The sequence below is a fragment of the Schistosoma haematobium genome, chromosome 1, assembly GCF_000699445.3.
Source record: "Schistosoma haematobium chromosome 1, whole genome shotgun sequence".
Taxonomy (NCBI): Eukaryota; Metazoa; Platyhelminthes; class Trematoda; order Strigeidida; family Schistosomatidae; genus Schistosoma; species Schistosoma haematobium.
The window spans coordinates 81450551-81475419 of NC_067196.1; the positions used below are offsets into that span (position 1 = coordinate 81450551).

The window sequence follows — 24869 nt, forward strand, 5'->3', positions numbered from 1 at the left end:
TCGAAAGAAAGAAAATGCCTATAAAGAGAATTTATTTACATATTACTGCAATCATTGTATATGCTGTTATTCTAATAATGATAACAATGTCAATAATGATATAAATGATTTTAGTCATTCAACAAATAAAGTCTTCAAATAATTCATTACTTTAAATACTTGCTCCTATTACCTCCAATAAAGCACAGGACGCCGACCACCACTCTCCAACACACTCTGTCCTAGGACTTCATTTATAGTTCGAGCCAACTGTTGTTCATTCTTCTCATGTCTATCACCTTAACAAGTGAATGTGTGACCAGACAGTTCGAAGTATATTCAGCTTACATATCACATGAGTGAAAATAGCTTGATCTTGTATTTTCTTAAATTCTGATGTAAACTAAATTAGAATTCATAAAAATTTGGAAGACAAAACTCATTTAATGTTGCTAATTAAAAGACCACTTCAGTTTTTCTTTATTTCAAGACGGTATTTTGGAAACTGTAATCATTAATTGTGCATGAATTGACTTACTGATTAACTAAAGTTGAAGGCCATTAAACTTATTTAAACTATGTCTATAAATCGTATGTTTAAGCGTTGAGTTAAGAAGTATAATGCACTATCTGGTATCTGAATATTTTTAAATAATAATTTGAATACAACAGAATTATAGGTCGATAATTAGTGCTAATTTCTTAACAATAACAACAATTTATTTAACAGACATGGTTGAAATCCATTTGTCACAGCTACTTACTACAAGTTTTGGAAATCTATCTTGACTAGTGATTGGCTACAAGATAGATTTTCGAAAGTTCTAGTGAGAAGCCATGACCAGTGGAGTTGGACCGTGTCTGTTGTGAAGTAGTTACTCACTGATGACAATGTGGTGATGGTGGTGGATTGGTTGAAGTTAGACATTAACACCGTTGGGTGTCAGCTCAGTGATCTAGATGTTAAGCGTTCGCGCGCGAGACTGATGGTTTTGTGTTCGAGTCCCTTTGGTGTGGGATCGTGGATGGGCACTAATGATGGGTTCTATAATGGCACGAAACGGCCGTTCTAGTGCTACCAGGCTTTCGATGGTTTTCCAGCATTCATAATATCAATCTAAACTCAACAATTAGTGCAGCGTTATACTGATAATAAAATCATTGTCAGACTGCCAATTGAAATTCTCGATTCTGAAGTGAATACGTTTGTTGAAGTAGTGGGTAAATCAGTAACAATAGAGAAAACGTCATAGAGCACAGACAACTGTATGTCTGCCAGTCTCTTACTCTTCTGATTGTTTCGATATACATGAGTTCCTAGGTAAGATTGCTCGACGATATATTTAAATTGTTTAACACTCAGCTTCTGTATATGTACAGCCAGCTGTTAGGTGACACGAAGAATACGTGCTGCTCACTGAGTAAAACTGAAGAAAATTGATGCTTCTATCATGAAAAATAATTCAGATGTCATTAATCGTGACCTATAGTTTACTGCTTCCTCAATCTTATCACGTTTTGCCAACAGGGAAAGAGATTTATGGAATAACTTAATGTTTAAATAAGCTATGTATTTTCTGGAACTACCAATCATTTACATTTGTCGTCGATCAATCATTACTCACTATCTATCCTCTTAAATCACCGTTTTTCTTTCCCAAATATATAAGAAGAGATCATGTTGTGCATCGTATGACCTTGAAGAATGCACGTAGCTATGATGGTTTGTGTTTTGGCTTTATTATGAAGATGGTTGATGATAGTTTTTTGAAATCTCACAAAAGCTAGCATATGTTATTTAGTGAAATACTAACCATTCCCTTCATTCTTCCGTATATATGGGTGAGGACTCTCATACATAAGTATTCATTTTTGAAGAGGAAAATGAAGAGACTCAATAATATCGTATTTAATGCATATTATCTTACGAAGAAGTTGCAGGAGTAAAACGGAAATCATGATAGTTGACTGTGCCAACCAGTATATCATTGTTATTATATTTAAGTGATTCACAAATGTTATTCCGGAGGAATTACTATTCTTTAGACAGGTTTGACCAAGCGAGAAGTCATCAGTATCTATTAGTTCGAAGCCTCATACTGAAAATTCAACTTTTCCACGTTTTCTTATTTACGATTATTCATAATAAATAGAGTATGGTTACAATTTACACCTGAATGATTAATCGAGAAATCTAGATTTTTCGGCAAAATGTCTGATTGAAAGTAAAGAAGTAGATGTTGTAAAATAAACACATATTTTGTGTGTAAACATTCATGGAATAATTCGACCAACAAAATAAGCGTAACACTTACATTACTTAATCGTTGTTTGTTCAGTATATAAGAATGCCCTACAGATGGGTTTCTTGATCTATTGAGTCATTAAAGGATGTTCACAAAACTACTGAAGTCTACATGCTCAAATATTTGGAGATTTATCCGAACCGCCATTTGAACTGGCTTCCTCAACAGAATCACTGCTCTTCTTACTTTTATTATCTTCGTACATACGCTGCTGCAGTTTACTTCTTCAAATACATTTCAGAGATCGGATGCCTATATATTACCCACTTAACTGACAGAGACGTTACGAGTAATTGATCAGTTCTTTGAAGCACCACTCACGTATACTGGTCCACTAAGCGAGGCATAATGAAATTTGACATAAGGCTCTAGGATATGAACATTTTCTGACCAAAATGGGTGTGGCATGTTACGGACTACTTGTTGGGAAATTCAGAAAAATATCCCAAAAATTATCCTGTTAAGTCTAATGCTATCCTTGAACGTGAAATGGTGTCATTTTCCTATTGGTCAATATTTATTTCACGCGTCATTTCCCTACTGGTCAATATTTATTTCACGTGTCATTTTCTTGTTGGTCAATATTCACGGTAGCTCTTACTGTATAAATATGCATTTGTCTGTAAAGTATTATTCCTATTCTCATCCTTCCCCTGACCCCATAAACAATTTCATCAACGGTTTGTGTTCTGATATATTGGAGATTGGGGAACAGTATTGGGGTCGTACTGGGATATTTGAAGTTGGTCAGTCGGTAGAAATTAGAGTAGCCAACCCGCGGTCCACAATACTACTACAATGAGAATAACTGGCCACGGTTAGATCAGGTTGAATAGAAAACAAGGGTGATAGTAATCCATGTAATCATCAACTGTCGGCTTTGATTTCATACGATTATTTACATCTTAAACTCGAATACTACTTCATGTTTATTTATCCTTACTTGTCTTTATTGAGGCGTATTCTCTATATTAATTTTCAATATCAATAGCATCATAAGGATTTCGATTCCTTCGACCTCCGTTGAAATAAATTTCTCTATTTGTACAGATAGTTGAACTGATGTACATTTGTGTCGAATTACACAATCTTTGTATGTGACTAACATACCTTGAAATAATAGTGCATTTTGTTCCGTCTATATTATCCTCAAATGTTCTTTTTTTTTAAAAAAAAATCTTATTACTCTATGACTAAGTAGAACGTTAAAGGAAATAAGTAGACTTTCAAAGAATCAATAAATTTTTCCATCTAGACCCTAATCCGTCTATCAACCAAAGGACGTGTTTACTGCGCAGCAGTTCGTTCCGTCCTACTTTATGGCTGTGAAACGTGGCCGGTAAGAGTAGAGGATATCCGTAGGTTACTAGTATTTGATCATAGGTGTCTTCGAAACATTACTCGTATATCATGGGACCATCGAGTAAGTAGCGCAGTTGTCAGGAAACGGGTAATAGGCAAATCAATTGATGACGTAGTGAAACTTCATCAGTTGAGATGGCTGGGACACATGTTACGTATGCCCAACGACCGACTATCTCGACGTGCTATGTTCAGTGGTATAGGAGTAGGTTGGAAGAAAGCTAGAGGCGGCCAAATCAAAACATGGCACAAGTCTATGAAGTCACTGACAAGTGGACTGAGTCATGTTAGTAGGTGTAGACTACCTGGTTGGGGACTGCGAGATGATAGCAACCGATGGTTAGAGACCCTGAATGACATGGCTCAAAATCGTTTGCAATGGCGCAGGTGCATCCACTCTTTGTGTTCTCCCAAATTCTAATCTTCTGAATTCTTCATGTCCCTTTTTTCCTCTTTCCAAATTGATTTTACTGGATTATACTCTTTAAATAACATCTCCGAACCCTAATCTTCCCGATTACTGCTTATACTCTTGCTACCTCTACCACTACGGGATTTGAATCGACAACTGCAACTCGAACTGATGTACGTACGTACGAAGTTCTACGTTGTTACTGACTGACTGACTTAGACCCTAATGAAATTAATCAAACAGAAAATAATCACAATATTATATTTGGATATTAAAACTAGTTTATCATTTCAAAACAATAAGTCGAAATTGTTCATCGAAAGGATTCATTAAAATCATGTAAACATTTTTATCTATGAAAAGTATACCTGAAAGGTTGATACTTCAATCGAAATGACGGTTGATTTGAAAAAAAAAAAGAGATTAGATAAGTGTACATGATTTAAAAAAAACAAACTTGAGAAACTAGTAAAAAATATCAAACATGATAAAATGTAATTTTCATAAGTCATTGACATAGTATATAAGCAAGCAACAAAATGAGTTATTATTCAATCATAAATATAACTGAAGATTTTTGACAATTTAAAGTATAATAAATGATAACAATAACAGAATAAGTGGATTATGTTACATTAGATTAGGAGTTTTTTTTTCTTATTTGATTCAAAACAAACAAAAAGAAACCATCTTATTAAATTAAAACAAATGTGTTTATGTGTGTGTGTGTGTATGTATGTGTGTAAGTAAGGAAAACAAAATAAATAAATTTGAAGATCCAACAGAATATTCGATCTTTATGAAAGACCTTTATGACCTGAAAAGAAAACACAAATACAACACTGGTATATCAAGTAATAACATGTTGAAAGTAAGTAAGCTATTCACAAGCTACATAAGACAATATAATCTCCAATAGAGAACAATAACAAATAGCGCAGTTACATAGCATATACATAGACTACTGGTATTACATTGTAGGTGTCCAGAATGCATTGCTTGTGTACAATGAGATTACAAAGTAAGAAATGTTTGGGTTAGGAATAGAGTATTAGGTAAAAATGGGAAATCAATTGATGAGGTAGTATATTTACCTCAACTGAGGTGGTTGGGACATGTGTTACTTTTGCACAACCACTCACTTCTTCGACGAGCAACGATGTATGATATAGGTGTAGATTGAAGGAAAGATAGTGCTGACCAAACCAAGACATCGAATCAGTCCATAATCACACTGAATATTGTAATGAGACATATATAGAGAGATGTAGATTTCCGCTTGGGGTTCACGCGATTATCGTAACTAATAGTTGGACACTGGAATGAATGGTTCAAAATTGTTTGCAAATGATCAGGTAGATTCACTCCCAGTATTTCCTTAGATTTGAAGTCTATAAATGTTTTTTAATTCACTATTTTATAATTTCATCTTGAATTGTGTTTTGGATACATAATATTTTCTATTATTACTGATACTACTACCATCTCTACTATTGTGTGATTTGCCCTGACAATTTCATACAGACGAGCTAATAGGCCATAGCAACTTGTATTCACGTGACAGATTTTACGTTGCGTTTGACTGATTGAAAATGATTACATAGATTTAAGATGATGAATTGCAAAATAGTCGAGATTATTAGAGCGTCGATGATACTGAGGAAAACTTTAAATTGAGAATATGGCTGGAAATTACAGAGTGGAACTCAAGGTCTACAAGAAAATAACGAGTGAATGCATTCACGCTGTTTTGACGAGTTTTAAGCTGTGTGACAAAACGCATTCGACTGCTAATCGTGGTTTTCGTGTGGAAACCAAAACCAGGTAGTCTATATATACCTACGTCGCTCACACCAATAACTGAATGATTTCAATAAGGCTAACATCTGTTATTAATTTAACAACACTCAAATGAATATCTATACAAGTAGGTCAAAGTGAATCTACTGTTCCACTACTTAGTAGTTAAACAATGCTGAAGTGTCGGTGACTAAGCGGTAAGAAATATCAATTACAATGTGTTCTGTAGTGGTATTTACATATATCTATGAACGCAATGTAAACTATATTAATTTCAAGGGAAACATAGTTCTCATAAACTTTATATTCTTATCGCATTACCTAGAAAAGAAATATTAGTGTCAACAATTTAGAACAATGTTAAAATAAAAGTTATTCAATTAACGGAACATAATCAACAAAGTGGTATGAATATCATTTTACTGAACTCAACATAGATCAATAAACAAGATAAATCTAATTCAAAGTATGTAAATTGTGAAACATACTTTTTCACATTGATTGACATTACTTGGAATTGGTTATTATCATTAAGGTTAAGGTTTCAAAGCATTCGATGATAATTACGACGATGTGTCCACAGAACAACAATCATCGGATTCTATAACCGATGGCATTACATTGTTCGACTTATCATGTGCATTATTTGAATTATCAGGTGGATTTTGTCGAATAGCTGTATACAATGCGAAATGTTAAGGACGGGGAAAAGACATATGAGAGAAGTAATTGAATAAATGAGTGAATTCATATCATTAACAAATAAATAACTCAATAGATAGAATATTTGGATGATGTTGAAGTATTAGCCAAACGAAGCCCCTAGTAATGGTGACAACTTGGACCAATATACACTCATGGCACGTCCAATGTTGTTAATGGGTGACTGGTGTTGTGTTCATTTAGAATCGCTGACGATTTACACGTGTTTTACTTTTATTATCGTGAGAAAATCTAACGTCAACATATATAGTTTAAAATCCTGGAGGACGTAGTACTTTCACTACTGTGTTACACTCCAACAGCGAAACCAAAACGACAACAGGGTATACTCTGGAGTGAATCAATATGAACTTCAATCTTCCTCGGAGTTTATGAACACAATCAGATGTATGAGGCAGAAAAGCATATAACTCTATTCAATATGAAGTTTTCAACAAATCTGTCTTATTAAAGAAGACGTATAAGAAGCATACTATATTGTAAAAATGATTTCCGGATAAAAGTGAAGCAGTGAGCCAACAGTTTGCCAAAAGCTGTCATTAGAAATTGCATTTATTGCGATATGTTAGGAATAACGAATATTCTTATTTCTATTCAGTATTATGATAGAAATACTGATGAGACTAACTTTCTTGACTCGGAGTAGTCAAGCATCAATCTAATTTTGTCACATGAGAATAACGTTACGTTAGGGTGATAAGATAAGATAAGAGCTTACTTTTGTGTTGGGTACGCTATTTGAGATGGATGGTTTAACTGTGGGGGTTTCAATGATGTTTTAGTAAGAGTTTATTTAGTTAGGTTGATGTATAATTATGTGGATGACTGATGATTTCCATATTCAATATTAATTCTCCTAATGCCGTAGTGTTTAGTCAGTGATATCTACAGTGGAATCAGGCACATCGATGGATATTTTTGACATTTTCTCCGTACATATTGATCAATGTGATAATACGGATATGAATTTAATTGGTAAAGTGTCAAAATATGCAATCTAGTAAGCTAAAAAAAAACCCAGAAAATTTCTTGAAGTACGGCATTCAGGTTACCTAACATATCGAAGTGGATACAAATGATCAGTTTTTATGATGAATTAAGAGTAATAGATTTATCACATATTAGATGTTATTTTTTCTCAAAGAAATTATTAATATTGGCAGTCAGTTAGGTACCATAAAGTTCAATAAATGAAATGGTGTTTAGGGCAATAACTCACCTGAAATAAGTTTACCTCGATTTACCGGAAGTTTTTTTGAAAAGTCTACATTTTCACCATCCATTATACTGTTAGTTTTTCTTAAAGATTTGAAAGCATTTGTCAATTCTGTAAGCATTTCTACACTAGGAGATTGTAAATTATTTTTAGGATTAGTTGAAATTGTTGATGATAATCTTTTGGTAGGTTCCACTCCTGAATCTTCAGTAAATGTAAATGTAATTTATATAAATCAGAAAAATATATACACAATCAAGACAAAGGTTATGAAAATTATTAATATGTGTTGTATAATATACTAGATATATGAAATGAATACTTGCAAAATGTTAAAAAGGAATTAAAACCATATTTGAAAAAAGAAATAATCATTTTCCAGTGTATATATATGATGTGGTTATTGGTTAGTGATAAAATAATAATGGTACAATGTGAAAAAAGAAAACTTTAATAAAATGGTTTTGAGATGGTGGAAAAGATCTGTAGCTCAGGTGGATGATTTTGATGGAGTTTTGTTCTCTGAGCTGGATGGTTTAGTCGTGGAGCTTTCATCATTCTTCTGAACGACATCATCAGCACAAACTTCTACGACCAAACCATCCAGCTCAGAGAACAAAACTCCACCAAAATAAAACGGTTTGTATATAATACATGATAATGTAAACTTTGATGTATTATAACTTGGCATTTATTTCACGTTGCTATTTATCCAACTAAATGAATCAGGTTATTTCTCAAATAAATATTAATACTATATATTGTAAAATATCAAGATATTAAGTTATGAAGCAGTAACGATAGATTACTGATGTGAATATACCTTACCTTTTAATTTAACTTTTAAAAAAACTTACGTCAAAGATTTAGTAGACGCTACGGATGGAAGTGTTGAATAAAATAAGAATGTACTCCTATAGTGTAAACTATATATCGACAAATGGTTCAAACGTAAATAATCAATTCTGTGTGAATTTAGAAATAAAGTAATGACTGAGTGATAAAAAACTCTTTTATCAACGAATTAATCCAATTTTTTTCAAGTATTCAGGGGATATCACTAGACCATACAAAAACATGTGGCTTGAAATACATTACACGGGCCTGTATTAGCTACAGAGTAGGATTTAAAACATTTATTATTATTTATTTATTTGAAAAAAAAAACATTGATACAAGGAAGCACCAAATATATGTGCGCCATACTTCATCATTCGATTTGTGTGAGGGTTGGAATAATCTCCAGACACCCCAAACCGAATCGAGTGATTTTCTTGGGCGAATATTGCATGAGCCTTTGACCTAGGGGTTTAATCAACAAGGTAGTGGAGTAACGTCAGTAGATGCAGTCCCATGGTATCCGGTGACCAACAATAGGTTTATATGCCATTTGTTCCCTAACGAACCTGAAGTCTATGTGCTCCATTAGTTCGGAATCATGGTTTTCCGACTCTCCTAGATGGATCCTCCATATCCACCAACCCAGTTAAAGTACTGGACATTCGCTTTTTGTCCTCTTAGTTTCGTAAACAACACCCTCGCCACGAGAAGGCAGAGAGTAGGACTTCCCTGTCAGTGGCTGTATACACGCGGCCATGTGAGAGCATTTCGAGGGGAAGAGAGGACTCTCCCCATCCCACCCTCGGCCGTGCCAGCGCATTCGGGGGAGTAGGATTTAAAACTTATTTTATTAATTATTATTTTCAGCTCAAGTTTACTTATCGCTGTCACTGATGTATATATCACAGATGTGAGCAGTTTTCATTGTGAAACAGATGAGTACAACCATAAAAACAAAATTATTTTCAGTAACATATAAGCGCCATATTTATGAGCTAAACATCTTTCTTCCAATGAATTTACCCCCACCCCAAAAAAAGCTTATGAGATAATAATTTCGAAAAAAGAAAGAGGAATCGTAGGACAACAGCATAAAACTTTGTCGTGACATTGATAAATTAAAGCGTCAGCGTAATCTATGATACGATAATCGGACACGATAACAAACACACAAAGTCAGGAGAATACAAACAAAAAGACCAAATTACAAGAAACGTATATATGTTATTAATAAGACTTGTTAATTATATATTACATATTATATCCTAGGTGAACACTGATTATTACTATGATAAAGAAATGGATGACATAGATTTAATATAAATTCAATCAAACTTAATACAAAATCAATTGTATTAGGATGATAATCTGTCTACCTTTCACTAATTGACAAACAATCATTAATATATTCACTATTTTTCCGACCACAGCTTAATACTTTAAACTTTGTAGGAGAGTAGTTTAGCGATACTTCAACAATATACATTCAAAGTGTAAAACGTTTTAAACCAATTTCTCGCGGTATCAAAAAAAGTTGAAATCTACACTGTGCATACAACAAAATGGTTAGGGGTGGAACTATATTCCCCTACAAACACATACATATAGCTACACGAGTTTCATCGAACCACAATACACAGAACCACATTTGCATCAATAAAATATTCAGAAGGTTCATGGAAAACGTGAAAACAAACAGAGGAGCTCACATAGCTTCGGATCACCACTTTCTCGAGACCGAGATGAGATTGGAGCTAAAAGACCACTGAACAGCCAGGCAAACAACATTACAAAAGTTTGATAGAGTCTTTCTTTGAGATACTGACAAACTCAAATAGTTCAAAATAGGTATCAACAACAGGTCAGGTCCCAACACTTACAACATTAACTTAAACAAGAGGTAACTACTATGAACAACAACTGGAAAGGGATGAAGGAAGCACTGGGAAAAAAACTGGAAAAGACAACCGAAAACACGGTTGGTTTGTGAATACTGTTTGGCAGTCTATGCCCCACGAGCAGTGACAGGCGCAATTAAGTAAGTAATGCGTTGATCTTAATCTCATAAAATATTTCAGTAAACCATATCTTGACACAACGTATAAAAACAGGTGGTTATAAGTTAAGGTGAATGCTAAGTAACACCGTATTAATTAACAAAAATTTGTTTACTATTCTAAAAAACTCCTTATCAATAAGAGTAAATGCACATTGAAACTAGTGAATAGATTACAGTTACTGAAGGTGATTAAGAAAAGACGCCATTATATTGAGATTGGAATTTGATATATTATATGAGTAAGTATCCATTACAGAGCAACTGAAAGTATTTTAACACAAACCCAAACATATGAGAACTCTAACAGATCGAAGGTATATCATACAACTTTCAAAGGTAATAATTTACATGCTAATATCAGGCCAAGAGAGGAGACTGGAATTTCAGGATAGCTTAATATTCTGAATAGAAGTCTAAAATTGAATAAAATCAGAAAAATAATTGAGGCAGAAGAGTATGAAGTCGTTATATTTTGTGTTTTCTCATTAACTGCTTACGACCATTGATGTGTAATAACGTGCAACACTGAGATATGATATAATGTGTGACAATATCTCAGCATTTAACTGATATCGGGGATATCATCGACAATTCCCAATCATTAAAATCTATCGGTTTGCCGACACAGTAGCAATTCAGAAACTTAAACTTGATTTATGTCCCCAGATAGGGACAGTCACCCACCACCCTGATAAATTCACAACTTTGATTATTATCATCTTCAAGTATTTTTGTTATCATTATTTTACAAGTGTTTATTTTGTTATGTGGCTTTTGTCGAACTAACTCTTACCTCATCTACGCTAAAATCATACTTTCATTTATCAGTTTTTTACTCATTTCACCGAATTCTCTAAACTTATGTAAATTCAACAAACTTTGTACAATTATTACGTAACCTTTCGATTGTTAGTTCTAGACAATTATTATTCAAATTCTTTCTTTCATCAATGTCGATTACTTCATATCATTTCATATATCGATGTTGCACTTTAATACAAACACGGTTGTGCAGCTGTTGAGAAACCACGATGTATAATGAATCCACAGTATTCTGCCTCGACTGTTGTCATGGCTTTAATCAAATTTGTAAAAAGAACCAATTAGTGAAAATCCAAAATCCAAATGGAACACAATAAATGACAATAGATAAGTGGAGAGCGGAAGACGATGAGGAAATATAAATTAGAAAAAAAATTATCGACTTTGTACTTTGAAAAAATAATAGGGAATAACAAGAAAATAGATAACCTGAGGTCTCCTTAGCGTAAAGTAAACTTAACTTTTAGGGACCCTTAAAGTAATGAGCCTGTGCCTTTTAATTTTGTATCTGTAGGACGACACGGTAAGATTAAGAAACAAGATAAACAACCTCATAATGGTCAGGTTATTCAAGCAAATAAGTAGAATTAAGACTAGTGTACGAATTTCGGGAAAGAAAGATATGAAACTTAGGGGCTTGACTTATGAAACAATAATCTCCAACTCCAGCAAAAATAATAAGTTTGCCAAAAACAAGGTAAACACATAGTAAAATTTGGATCCGCCAGTGTTGCTTACAACCTGACAACACAAAACGGAACAAAAACAATCAATATCAGAGCAGAAGCGGTAGTGGTAGAAATAGCATTCGTCGTAATGACATAGATTATTCAAACAGAATATGATTCCACAAGAATGAGTTGACGCTGTAAAAAAGTAGAACACGTTTAAGATGTAGTAACACGCAACAGATATGAAACTAACATAGCTACAAATAACAACGAATTAAGACAACGACACAGAAAAAAGCTTCGTGTAATCTAACAATCAAAACCATAACAAAATTACTAAGTCACAAATGTGGAAAGATCAGTGGTAAAATTAACTTCTTGAAAACGACAAAATTAATTTTGCAACTAATTACAGAGAAACAAAGGATCAGTTATCATTTCGTTAACCACTCATTTCAACAAAGTACCAATCGGACTTACCTGAATCTTTAAGTGATGGATCCGAATAATTAGCACGCATAGTGGAGTTCCGTTGTAAAGACGATGGAGCTGGTGGAGGAGGTGGTGGTGAGGGAGGTGGCGGTGGCGGTGGTATTGCAGAACGGCATTCTTTCTCAGATTCCTAAGAGCAGTGAGAGAAAGTATCAACTATAATCACGTCATGTGAATAAAAATGACAAATTAAACTCAAGTACAACATCATCCGATTAGACTGATCAGACATTATGTTTACATTGCATACATACCAAAAAACATTGATTTTCCACATCCACATGGAAAAGAGACAATGAAACAGTCACAAATGGAATCCGCTCACCATAGAAATATAAAACCACAATAATACATTTATTAAACACAACTCAATGTTTTAAACGCAATGCAACAGAAATACAAGGCAGACATAAAAATAGAAAGCACCTGAGAACAATTGGAAAACACTGCCTAAGACGGATTTGATTGGAGAATACTGGTCAACAGCCTATGCTCCACAAGGTGTAACACGAATAATTAATGAAGATAACGTTGTTCAGAGTACAACTATCTAACCCAATCCAATTTACTGTCTTGTACATTCTTATCTGAATTAATCACAATTATGATTATAGTGTATAAATCAGATAAAATATTTAAACGATCGTACCAGATGTAGGAATATAATTACGCTTTATGTAGTGAGTAAAATCAAAGTCAGAACACAACACATAACACTGTCGTCAAACAACATTTTGTGAGCAAACAAGAACCCCACGACCAGATACACAAACTCACCAAAATCATTCAAATAAAAACACAACACTCCTTAGAATATATGTTTTTCTAGGCAATATCCATAAACAAACCTTCTTTGTAATGGACGTCATTGTGGTAGATGGTTTATACTCATGAGAATTTGATTGATTGTTCACAACATCGACAACACTTGGCTTTGTAACTATTTCTTGAGAATGATTTTTGGGCGCTGAGCCTTTATTTGATTTGCGGCCTAGTAAAGCACATAAATAATAAAGGTTACAAACCATTATAACACAAATAATTTAAACATACTATAACATTCTACATACAAAGATGTATTTCAGCAGAAACATGATTTTCATTGAATATGAATATGTAATGGAGATTGACCAGTAATACTGATCAAAAAAATAAGTGTACATCAGTTGTTGACAAAGCATGTGTGCCCTTTACCACAAAAACTACATACATAATATATGTTCACATCACAAAGCGTTTAAATAAATTAACGTTATTTTAGCGTCTTCAACAATCTTAACTATTCCATTACCGTACCTACGATAAACCAGTTGGAAAACAAGTTTTCACTTTGGACATTTGTCTATGAAAGTTCAGACGAAAAAGGAGCTAGCAATTAGAGCACATAACTGACAAAGTAATCACTTTAAGTCTGAGTTCACTGTAGGTTCGACTTGACCAATAGCATTCAAGTAACGAGATTTTAATAGGGAAGTATAATTTTGGCACGCCACTTAGAGGTGGGTTCTAATGCTGAAAACCATCTACTTCAGAGAAACACGACCACAATAGCAATAATTTACGTATCCTTAGAGCTTCATACTTGCCAATCACTATCATCGCCCACTGAAATTTATGGGACATTTGTGGTGGTAATTTTAGAACAGACTTACACTACGTAATCACCATTACTTAATCTGTCGAAATAAATACGAAAGATATCGGTTGTGCATGACACGAATTCAAAAAATTGCTGCACTGAGCCAGATATCATTGTTTAAAATGAACGGACCAGATGAAATCTACAATATTTTAGTCTGGATAGATGTACCAAGATTCATATGTTGAAAAATAACACACAGAATTGACAAAGTTGTTTACCTTCTTTTATGAATTCATCATCTAGGCGACTATCCGTTTTAAGCAAGTTCGAATCAGATTTACGAGAGTCTTTATGTGTTGACTTGGGCATGTTTGGATCATTACCATTAACAGGTTTATTGAGACTTGGAAGTATTTGTGGTGGTGGTGGTGGTGGTGGTGGTGGTGGTGCAGGAGAACGATATTTTTTCTCGGATTCCTAAGAGCAGTGAGAGAAAGTATCAACTATAATCACGTCATGTGAATAAAAATGACAAATTAAACTCAAGTACAACATCATCCGATTAGACTGATCAGACATTATGTTTACATTGCATACATACCAAAAAACATTGATTTTCCACATCCACATGGAAAAGAGACAATGAAACAGTCACAAATGGAATCCGCTCACCATAGAAATATAAAACCACAATAATACATTTACTAAACACAACTCAATATTTTAAACGAGTTAGTCAAAACGCTAATGCGTGCGTAGAAAGGAATCTAAGGTCATTGTGACTGAAAGAAAAACCAGCGCACACAGTACAGCTTCCACAAAAGACAAATGACAAATCGTGTGATAGTTTTCGAAATAACGCTGATCACTGTTATTAGTCTATTCTACAGGTCAGAATCAATGGTAAATATATTTATTTTATGAACAAATAGGACATAAATTATCTGAAACTATTGGCTTCAGTCTGTCCGGCGCAAACTCAGTGTCTAGAAGTCCATTTATAACTCCACCTTCAGCCCTTCTAGGTTCACTGCTAGTCCCAAACTCGGATAAGGATGCAAGTTTGGGCATGGGTTTATTAAACCTTTCTGAAAAATAGCTAATCAGAAAAATCATTTCAATCATTCAAACTCTCTCCTGTGAGTTGAAGGACAATAATTCAGAAGACTTACGACGACCTCAAGTGGAAGACGAGATTTTCTATATGTCATGAGTCCGATGCCGCTTCTGACAACCAGAGCGACAATTAATATAGGTACATGGAATATCCAAACAGTGGAGGAGACCGGGAGGACCAGTGAAATAGCTCCTGAAATCAGGAGATAAAACCTGATGGTGTTCGGAACAAGTGAACGCATTGCACCCATGATAGACAGAAAAAATCACCTTCGAGAGAGTAGCTATTGTACTCTAGTGATGAGGGAGAAAATCTGTGGCACACACAGAGTTGCACTGATGATTTTCATAGAAATACGAGAACTCATGAGATTGGAATCTCATGGACCTAGGATCATCAAAAGATACTTCAAAACACAGAAGGGGGGGATCCTAATGAATGTTATCCAGTGCTATGGGCACATCAATCATAGCAACGAACACTATAAAGAACAGTATTATGAGAGGCTCTAGTCGATCGTAGATAAGTGCTCACTAAAAGACCTGACAATCTAGATGGGAGACCTAAACACCAAGGTTGGGATGGACAACATCAGGCATGGAGATACCATGGAAAGACATGGACTAGGAGAAAAAGGGACGAAAATTGTGAGACGTTTGCAAATTTATATGCATTCAACAAAATGGTTAGGGGTGGAACTATATTCCCCTACAAACACATACATATAGCTACACGAGTTTCATCGAACCACAATACACAGAACCACATTTGCATCAATAAAATATTCAGAAGGTTCATGGAAAACGTGAAAACAAACAGAGGAGCTCACATAGCTTCGGATCACCACTTTCTCGAGACCGAGATGAGATTGGAGCTAAAAGACCACTGAACAGCCAGGCAAACAACATTACAAAAGTTTGATAGAGTCTTTCTTTGAGATACTGACAAACTCAAATAGTTCAAAATAGGTATCAACAGCAGGTCAGGTCCCAACACTTACAACATTAACTTAAACAAGAGGAAACTACTATGAACAATAACTGGAAAGGGATTAGGGAAGCATCAAATTCAGCATGACTGGAGCTGCTGGGTTGCAAGTAGCACCATCATAAACAGTAGGTCTCTATTGATATCCTGAACAAAAGTAAAGGATGGAAAGAAGGAAGTACAAGAAAACAGTAATTACGAACAGCCGAACAAGAGCAGAGAAAGCCAAGGCACAAGAAGAATATACCGAAGCAAACAAGCGAGTGAACAGGAGCGGAAATATGTGGAACGCCAAGCGATGATAGCGGAAAAAGTTGCAAGAGAAGGAAATATGACACAGTTATATAATACAAAGAATAATCTACCAAGAGAATATAGTTTAACACAGTGTCCAATCAAGGACAAAGAAGGTAAACCACACACCGAGATTTAAGAACAGACGAACAGGTGGATAGAACACTGGAGATCTCTTGAATGAGCCAGCTCCACTGAACCCACTGGACATCGAAACAGCACACACAGACCTTCCTTATAGTTGTAACTCCGCCAACAATCGAAAAAATCAACATGGCCATCAGACAAATCAAGAGCTGGAAAGCAGCAGGACCTGACAATATACCAGCTGAAGCACTGAAGTCAGACACAGAAGCAACAACAAAGAAGCTACACGTTCTATTCAGGAAAAATTTGGCGAGAGCAATTGCCGACAGACAGTAGAGAGGGACATCTCATCATGATACCAAGGAAAGAAAATCTCAGCAAGTGTGAAAACTGTACAGGCATCACATTACTACCAGTACTAGGGAACGTTCTCAACACAGTGTTGTTGAACCCGAGTAGACGCCTAACAGGCTGCATTTCATCAGGTTTGATGGCATACCGACCAAATCGTGGCACTACAGATCACCGTTGAACAATCAGTTAAATGGAACACATCGATTAACATCAACTTCCCCGACTATGATAAATCAATTAACGGTGTAGAAGGGAGAACCTTATAAAACTTTCTTTGACATTGTGGTGTACCTGAGAAGATCTTCAACATAAGGAGTTTTAACGATAAACTACACTATAAACTCGTGCATGGAGGGTAGCACACAGATCCATTCCAAGTGAAGACGGCTGTCGGACAGGACAGCTTATTATCATCTTTTCATTTTCTTCTGGTGGTTGACTCGATTCACACCTGAGGGAAAACATGGAATAAAATGGACAGCTCGGAGTCAACTAGACGAGTTTGGAGATGACCCGCCCCTTTTATATCTCATACATAAACTCACCAAAATCATTCAAATAAAAACACAACACTCCTTAGAATATATGTTTTTCTAGGCAATATCCATAAACAAACCTTCTTTGTAATGGACGTCATTGTGGTAGATGGTTTATACTCATGAGAATTTGATTGATTGTTCACAACATCGACAACACTTGGCTTTGTAACTATTTCTTGAGAATGATTTTTGGGCGCTGAGCCTTTATTTGATTTGCGGCCTAGTAAAGCACATAAATAATAAAGGTTACAAACCATTATAACACAAATAATTTAAACATACTATAACATTCTACATACAAAGATGTATTTCAGCAGAAACATGATTTTCATTGAATATGAATATGTAATGGAGATTGACCAGTAATACTGATCAAAAAAATAAGTGTACATCAGTTGTTGACAAAGCATGTGTGCCCTTTACCACAAAAACTACATACATAATATATGTTCACATCACAAAGCGTTTAAATAAATTAACGTTATTTTAGCGTCTTCAACAATCTTAACTATTCCATTACCGTACCTACGATAAACCAGTTGGAAAACAAGTTTTCACTTTGGACATTTGTCTATGAAAGTTCAGACGAAAAAGGAGCTAGCAATTAGAGCACATAACTGACAAAGTAATCACTTTAAGTCTGAGTTCACTGTAGGTTCGACTTGACCAATAGCATTCAAGTAACGAGATTTTAATAGGGAAGTATAATTTTGGCACGCCACTTAGAGGTGGGTTCTAATGCTGAAAACCATCTACTTCAGAGAAACACGACCACAATAGCAATAATTTACGTATCCTTAGAGCTTCATACTTGCCAATCACTATCATCGCCCACTGAAATTTATGGTGCACATGGCCTCCAGTATCCTGCGGGAACAAATGGCGTATGAACCAATCGTTGGTCACCGGCTACCATGGGATTGCATCTCTTTACGATGCTCCACTGCCTTGTGGGTTAGACCTTTAGGTCAAAGGCTCGGGGAGTGGTCCCCTAAGATAACCACCTGCTTCGGTTCGGGCACCCGGGCAGTATCACAGCCCACACACAAATTGATGAACTCTCTATGCCTATGGAAATTACCTTTCTCGCTTCGAAAAACAAGCAATTGATTCAGATTATTATCATTACAATTATTGTCATTATTAATACTATTATTATTACTACTATTATTGTCATTATTATTATTATTATCATTATTATTATTATTTTCCACATTATTCACCCTCTTTTATACTTATACAGCGGCTCGTCTTTGGTGGAAATTCGACTGTATCTAAACGTTCTCGAGTCACTGTCCGGTTGAAAATTGTATGTTACCACCGAATACGAGGACTGAAGCAGTTTTTCTGAAACCACGTGCACTATTCAAACTGGCTGCCTTCAACGTTCGCACATTTATGCAGGTCGGACAACAGATAGGGCTGGCTATGTCTTTGGAAAGTCTTAATATTGATGTTTGTTGTCTATCCGAGACCCGTATTCAAGACTCCATGGCCGGTGACGACTGATCCACCAAACGAGGAGGAAGTCCGCAAGGAACTCCAACTCTTGAAGCGTTACAAATCACCTGGCCCAGATGACTTACCTCCGGCTCTTTTTAAAGATGGTAGTGACTTTTTGACTAAGGAATTGACGACGTTGTTTACAAAGGTTTGGGAACTAGAGAGTGTACCAACGTCATGGAATGAGTCGATAGTTGTCCCTATCTTTAAAAAGGGTTCACGTCGTTCCTGTAACAACTATCGGGGGATAAGTCTACTTCCGACTGCGTCCAAGCTATTGGCTTCCGTCATACTTCGTAGGTTGTTCAAAACCCGAGAAAGATTGACTCACGAGGAGCAGGCTGGGTTTCGTTCCGGTCGAGGATGTATTGATCATATCTTCACCCTCCGCCAAATGTTAGAACACCTCCATACTTATCAAAGGCCAACAATCGTAGTGTTTCTTGACATCAGGGCTGCCTTCGATTCGTTGGACAGGACTGTTCTTTGGGATTGTCTATTGAAGAAGGGTGTGCCTGAGAAGTTTATTAACATCCTAAAAGCCCTATATACAAACACCTCAGGCAGAGTGAGGGCATACAACCACCTCTCTCCATTGTTCCATTCGAGCAGTGGGGTTAGGCAGGGTTGCTCAATCTCACCATTCCTCTTCAACTTTGCCATCGATGACATTCTGGAAACAGCTCTGATGAATGTAAGTAATGGTGGTGTGGATCTGTTGCTTGGAGAAAGACTTCTCGACCTTGAGTATGCGGACGATATTGTCTTACTGTGCGATAATGCCCAAGGCACGCAATCCGCACTTAATCAGTTGACAATCAGTGTCCGTAGGTATGGTATGTGCTTTGCACCTTCGAAATGCAAAGTACTTCTACAAGACTGGCATGATTCCAATCCTGTACTCACCCTGGATGGTGAGCAGATAGACGTAGTTGAGAAGTTCGTGTATCTGGGTAGCTGCATAAGTGCTGGTGGGGGTGTGAGTGATGAGATCAATGCACGAATAGTGAAAGCCAGAGCGGCTTATGCCGATCTGGGCCACCTTTAGCGCCTTCGTGATGTTAGTCTGGCTGTAAAAGGTCAGATCTACAACGCGTCGGTGAGAGCAGTTTTGCTCTATGCTTGTGAAACCTGGCCTCTCCGAGTTGAGGATGTTAGACGACTCTCTGTGTTCGATCATCGCTGTCTCCGAAGGATTTCTGACATTCAGTGGCAACACCATGTCAGTAATGCAGAGGTTCGGCATCGTGTGTTCAGGCACAGAGATGATAATGCAATCGATGTCATCACCTTGAAACACCGACTTCGGTGGCTTGGACATGTTCTACGAATGTCGTCCCAGAGAATTCCACGTCGTGCATTATTTGCCGACTCTGGGACTGGTTGGAAAAACCGGAGAGGTGGTCAGTGCATGACATGGTGTCGTGTTATGAAAGAGAGCTGCAAAGGGCTGGCTTGTGTTGGTCCTTCACGACTCCCTGGCTGGGGTCCGAGAGATGGTGCAACACAGTGGCTAGAGACGTTATCAGATATGGCTCAGAATAGAAGCCAGTGGCGATCCTGCTGTAATCTTCTTTTACTTTCTTCATAAAAAGTGGTTGTGTCTCTCTTACCTGAAAGATTTCTTCCGATTGTACCTTTGCGTTCCCTCATTACTACCACACTACCTTACACCAATCTCTTCGTTATTGTTCTCTCTTTTTTTTCTATTTCTCTTCGAATTCTCATTGTTTTGTGTGGCGCATATATATTGGCGCTCTCTTGTACCAATATTTATGTGTTCAAATAAATAAATAAATAACGTAATCACCATTACTTAATCTGTCGAAATAAATACGAAAGATATCGGTTGTGCATGACACGAATTCAAAAAATTGCTGCACTGAGCCAGATATCATTGTTTAAAATGAACGGACCAGATGAAATCTACAATATTTTAGTCTGGATAGATGTACCAAGATTCATATGTTGAAAAATAACACACAGAATTGACAAAGTTGTTTACCTTCTTTTATGAATTCATCATCTAGGCGACTATCCGTTTTAAGCAAGTTCGAATCAGATTTACGAGAGTCTTTATGTGTTGACTTGGGCATGTTTGGATCATTACCATTAACAGGTTTATTGAGACTTGGAAGTATTTGTGGTGGTGGTGGTGGTGGTGGTGGTGGTGCAGGAGAACGATATTTTTTCTCGGATTCCTAAGAGCAGTGAGAGAAAGTATCAACTATAATCACGTCATGTGAATAAAAATGACAAATTAAACTCAAGTACAACATCATCCGATTAGACTGATCAGACATTATGTTTACATTGCATACATACCAAAAAACATTGATTTTCCACATCCACATGGAAAAGAGACAATGAAACAGTCACAAATGGAATCCGCTCACCATAGAAATATAAAACCACAATAATACATTTACTAAACACAACTCAATATTTTAAACGAGTTAGTCAAAACGCTAATGCGTGCGTAGAAAGGAATCTAAGGTCATTGTGACTGAAAGAAAAACCAGCACACACAGTATAGAGTTCACAAACGATGAGTAAAACTTCGTACTATATGTTCCGACCTAGAGTTTTTTTCTTATAATTGGCGGTCCATATAAAAGAATGTAATTATTAGGAGGTAGTAATTATATTTGAAGTTGTTATATTTGTTGATTATACTTGTTTAATTTTGTGATAATTAAAATTCAGCTTCTTTATTATGATATTCATTAGTTTACTCAAAATGTGGCTGTTGTTTATTGTAAACAAAAGAAGTTTTGAAATGTAGTTTTTGATGTATTTCTAGTGTTATATAAATATTTGTTCTGTGTACCTGTCTTTTTCCTTGTATTGTATCATATCAATTTTGTTTATTTATAGCACAAAATGAATAATGAATACGTTGGAATTATAAAGCAGTAAGACAAAAATTGTCTGAAATTGTTGGCTTCATACTATCTGGCTCAAATTCAATATCTAGTAGATCATTTTTGTTAAGATAAAAACTATTCAAAGCTCTCTGATTTACTGTCTTATACATCTTTAACTGAATTCATCACAATTATGTTTATGGAGTATTGATCAGGTTAAATATTTAAACGATTGTAGTGGGTGCAGGAATATTCCTACGCCTGGATTAATAGGTATAACCGATGCTGGTACAAAAAGCACTACATTTCTGACAAGTTACATCCTTTTGTTTTGTATTATCACTAAAGGGGCTGGAATCTCTTGACCACGGGCTTTGTATTTACCAAGATTTGTCAAGAAGCGCTTCTGAAACGTTTAGAAAAATTATGTCCGCCTAGATGATTCTCGAAACATCGCTTAGTGCTCCAGTCATTTATTATTAGTTAGTTAGTTAGTTCACGAACTGAGCTGCTTGGTCTTGGAGTAATCACTTTCCCAGTGCTTGTAAAAATTAATTAACCGAGGAAGCAATGTTTTTGGTAAGTGAACCACGTTTCTAATTTAATATTATATCAACTTAGTTTTGACGTAGGTTGTTTAATACAGCTGCGTTCATGTATCTTCTAAATTAAAGAAATACTCTCCCCGAAATGTATATATTGGCAAGACAAAAATTCATGAGACAAAATACAAACACGCAAACCTTCTTTGTATTTGAATTCACCATGGTAGACGATTTACGCTTGTGTGAATTTGATTTATCTTTCACAATAAATGATTTACTCCGTAATTCTTGAGAGCAGTTACTAATTGAGTCCCTATTTGCCTGAGATCCTAATAAAGAAAAGGAATAATACAATAAATGAAAATCAATTCAGTATGGATTGTCTATAGTAAGTTCAGAGCAGTGATACCACAGTGAACAATGAATCACTTGAATAACTCTATAAAGTTTAAAAATGAGTGATATGTATTACTGTAGACTAAATTCACTGATTAATAACCACTTACATTTCATTAGTTATAAATTAGCATTCCTAAAACTACTCTGTAAAATTCTAAATGATTAAAATATTAGATGTTGGATAAGTCCCAAAGATCATTCAGTGGAATCTCACCCACACACGAATTATATAACAAATACTAAATGTTCAATGCTGTTTAAAACAAATTACCTCAGTAACAAAGAAGTAATCAACCTTTCACGACGAATTCTTAGGCTAATTTATTACCTATATATTTGTCTGATCTTTTTCTGTGTAATTAACAATATAACTGTTTAACAATAACTTGAAGTACTGTTCAGTTAGTAGGTATCATTACCAAGGTTTAACTTGATAATTTCGAATAAATCGAGCATTGGGTAGATTGTTATAAATAAGTTAATATATTCGCAATGTCCCAAAGAGTAGAAAAATGAGATTTTCTGACGTTTCGTGACTTAGTGTAGGCCACTTCTTCAGAGAATAAACAACCAAATTAAAATTCTTGTTGCTCCGTTGTACTATTTAAACTTGGATTTATTTCAATTTTGTTGTTTATTCTCTGAAGAAGCGGTTTACACTAAGTCACGAAACGTCAGAAAATCTAATTTTTCTACCCACTGGGATATTACAAATATCTTATCTACTGTTCAGTTATATTTTATTTTTCTATTTACAGAAATAATATAAGAAAATACAGAATTGACCAGCCCCAAAAATGATCAACAGAGACTAGAACTTACCAACAACTGAATTTCGTTTATCGTCCAATTTTTTATTATCATTTTTCTTACTTGGTAGTGTTACACAACTAGAAGACTGTACCTTGTCAGGTACATCGGCAAAAGGTGATAAATGTCGATGAGTTATTTGTTGTTTAGCAGGTACACTTGGTGCTGGACGCCTTTTATGCTTACTTTCAGCAGAGATCTTAGTTAACAATAACAACACAGAAAAGATTATAAATTAATTAAACAGCTATTAGGCCTAGAAAAATTATAAAGTATTGTACATAAAGCTTGTAATTCAACTATATTTATTACTAACTTTTATTATATATTCATGTTAAAATTACTTATCAGAAAATTTATTTTAAACCAACTCAATTAATAAGCACTTGATCATGACTCAGTATATCATAGTTCGAATGGTTGCACAGTTAGAAGACAGCCATCATTACAGACAAAAATACCAGGGAAACCTGAATGTTGATGACTTACAATTCGATGTAATGTTGTAATTATGGTTTGCTGAGATGTTTAAAACAAGGACAGATATCTAGTGGCTACTCGGTTGGGGTAGTTCATTAGATGATATTAGTCTATGATGAACACGTTGAAAATGATAAAATTGTGAATAAACGCCAAAGTGAGCTATTATGATTATTACTAGTAATTTCTTCGCTTCATATGATTCATTGTAAAAAGAATTCTGTTAATTATTAACGCATAATTAACGATAACATTTATCCCTGTTCTTCAATTAAAATACACACAGATTTCCAGATGACCTTATGTAATTAATGATAAATTAACTATTTTTCGACTTTTCACACTATCATAATTCCTATTATTACGGCCCACCCACCCTTTATTGAGTAGCATTCTTGGACAATACTTCACTCGACAAGTCTCTAAATCAGAACACGGTTGAATAGGAACGTAATTATATTCCAAATAACAAGGTTGAATAGAAGTAGGAATCCCAACAAGATAAACGTCAGAATATTTATAATTTTCACATGAGAAGATTCTTCTCCAAGTCTCCGCTAGCGCTGATTGCTCAAGAAATACCCGACCAGAGTGCCTCAACACAATGCTGCACGGAGTATGCT

General features: G+C 35.3%; 1 protein-coding gene across 1 annotated transcript; it reads right to left on the reverse strand.

Annotated features, from left to right (window-relative positions):
• Nucleotides 1-4304: 4304 nt before the first annotated feature.
• On the reverse strand, nucleotides 4305-24222 carry MS3_00000943 (uncharacterized protein). The gene is made up of 8 exons (XM_051208506.1): nucleotides 23779-24222; nucleotides 22756-22886; nucleotides 21151-21346; nucleotides 13531-13673; nucleotides 12671-12812; nucleotides 7802-8002; nucleotides 6348-6535; nucleotides 4305-4876 (listed from the first exon to the last, which is right to left on the reverse strand). The coding sequence occupies exons 2-7, from the start codon at nucleotides 22777-22779 to the stop codon at nucleotides 6423-6425; spliced, it is 819 nt and encodes a 272-aa protein (XP_051075292.1). The 5' UTR covers nucleotides 22780-22886; nucleotides 23779-24222; the 3' UTR covers nucleotides 4305-4876; nucleotides 6348-6422.
• Between the last annotated feature and the right edge of the window lie 647 nt (nucleotides 24223-24869).

Coding starts and splice junctions, on each gene's coding strand:
- MS3_00000943 (XM_051208506.1), bottom strand. CDS start 22,779: ATGGTGAATTCAAATACAAAGAAG. Junction 13,674..21,150: donor TGATGAATTCATAAAAGAAG/GTAAACAACTTT, acceptor GTGCTTTACTAG/GCCGCAAATCAAATAAAGGC. Junction 8,003..12,670: donor TCCATCACTTAAAGATTCAG/GTAAGTCCGATT, acceptor CATTTACTGAAG/ATTCAGGAGTGGAACCTACC.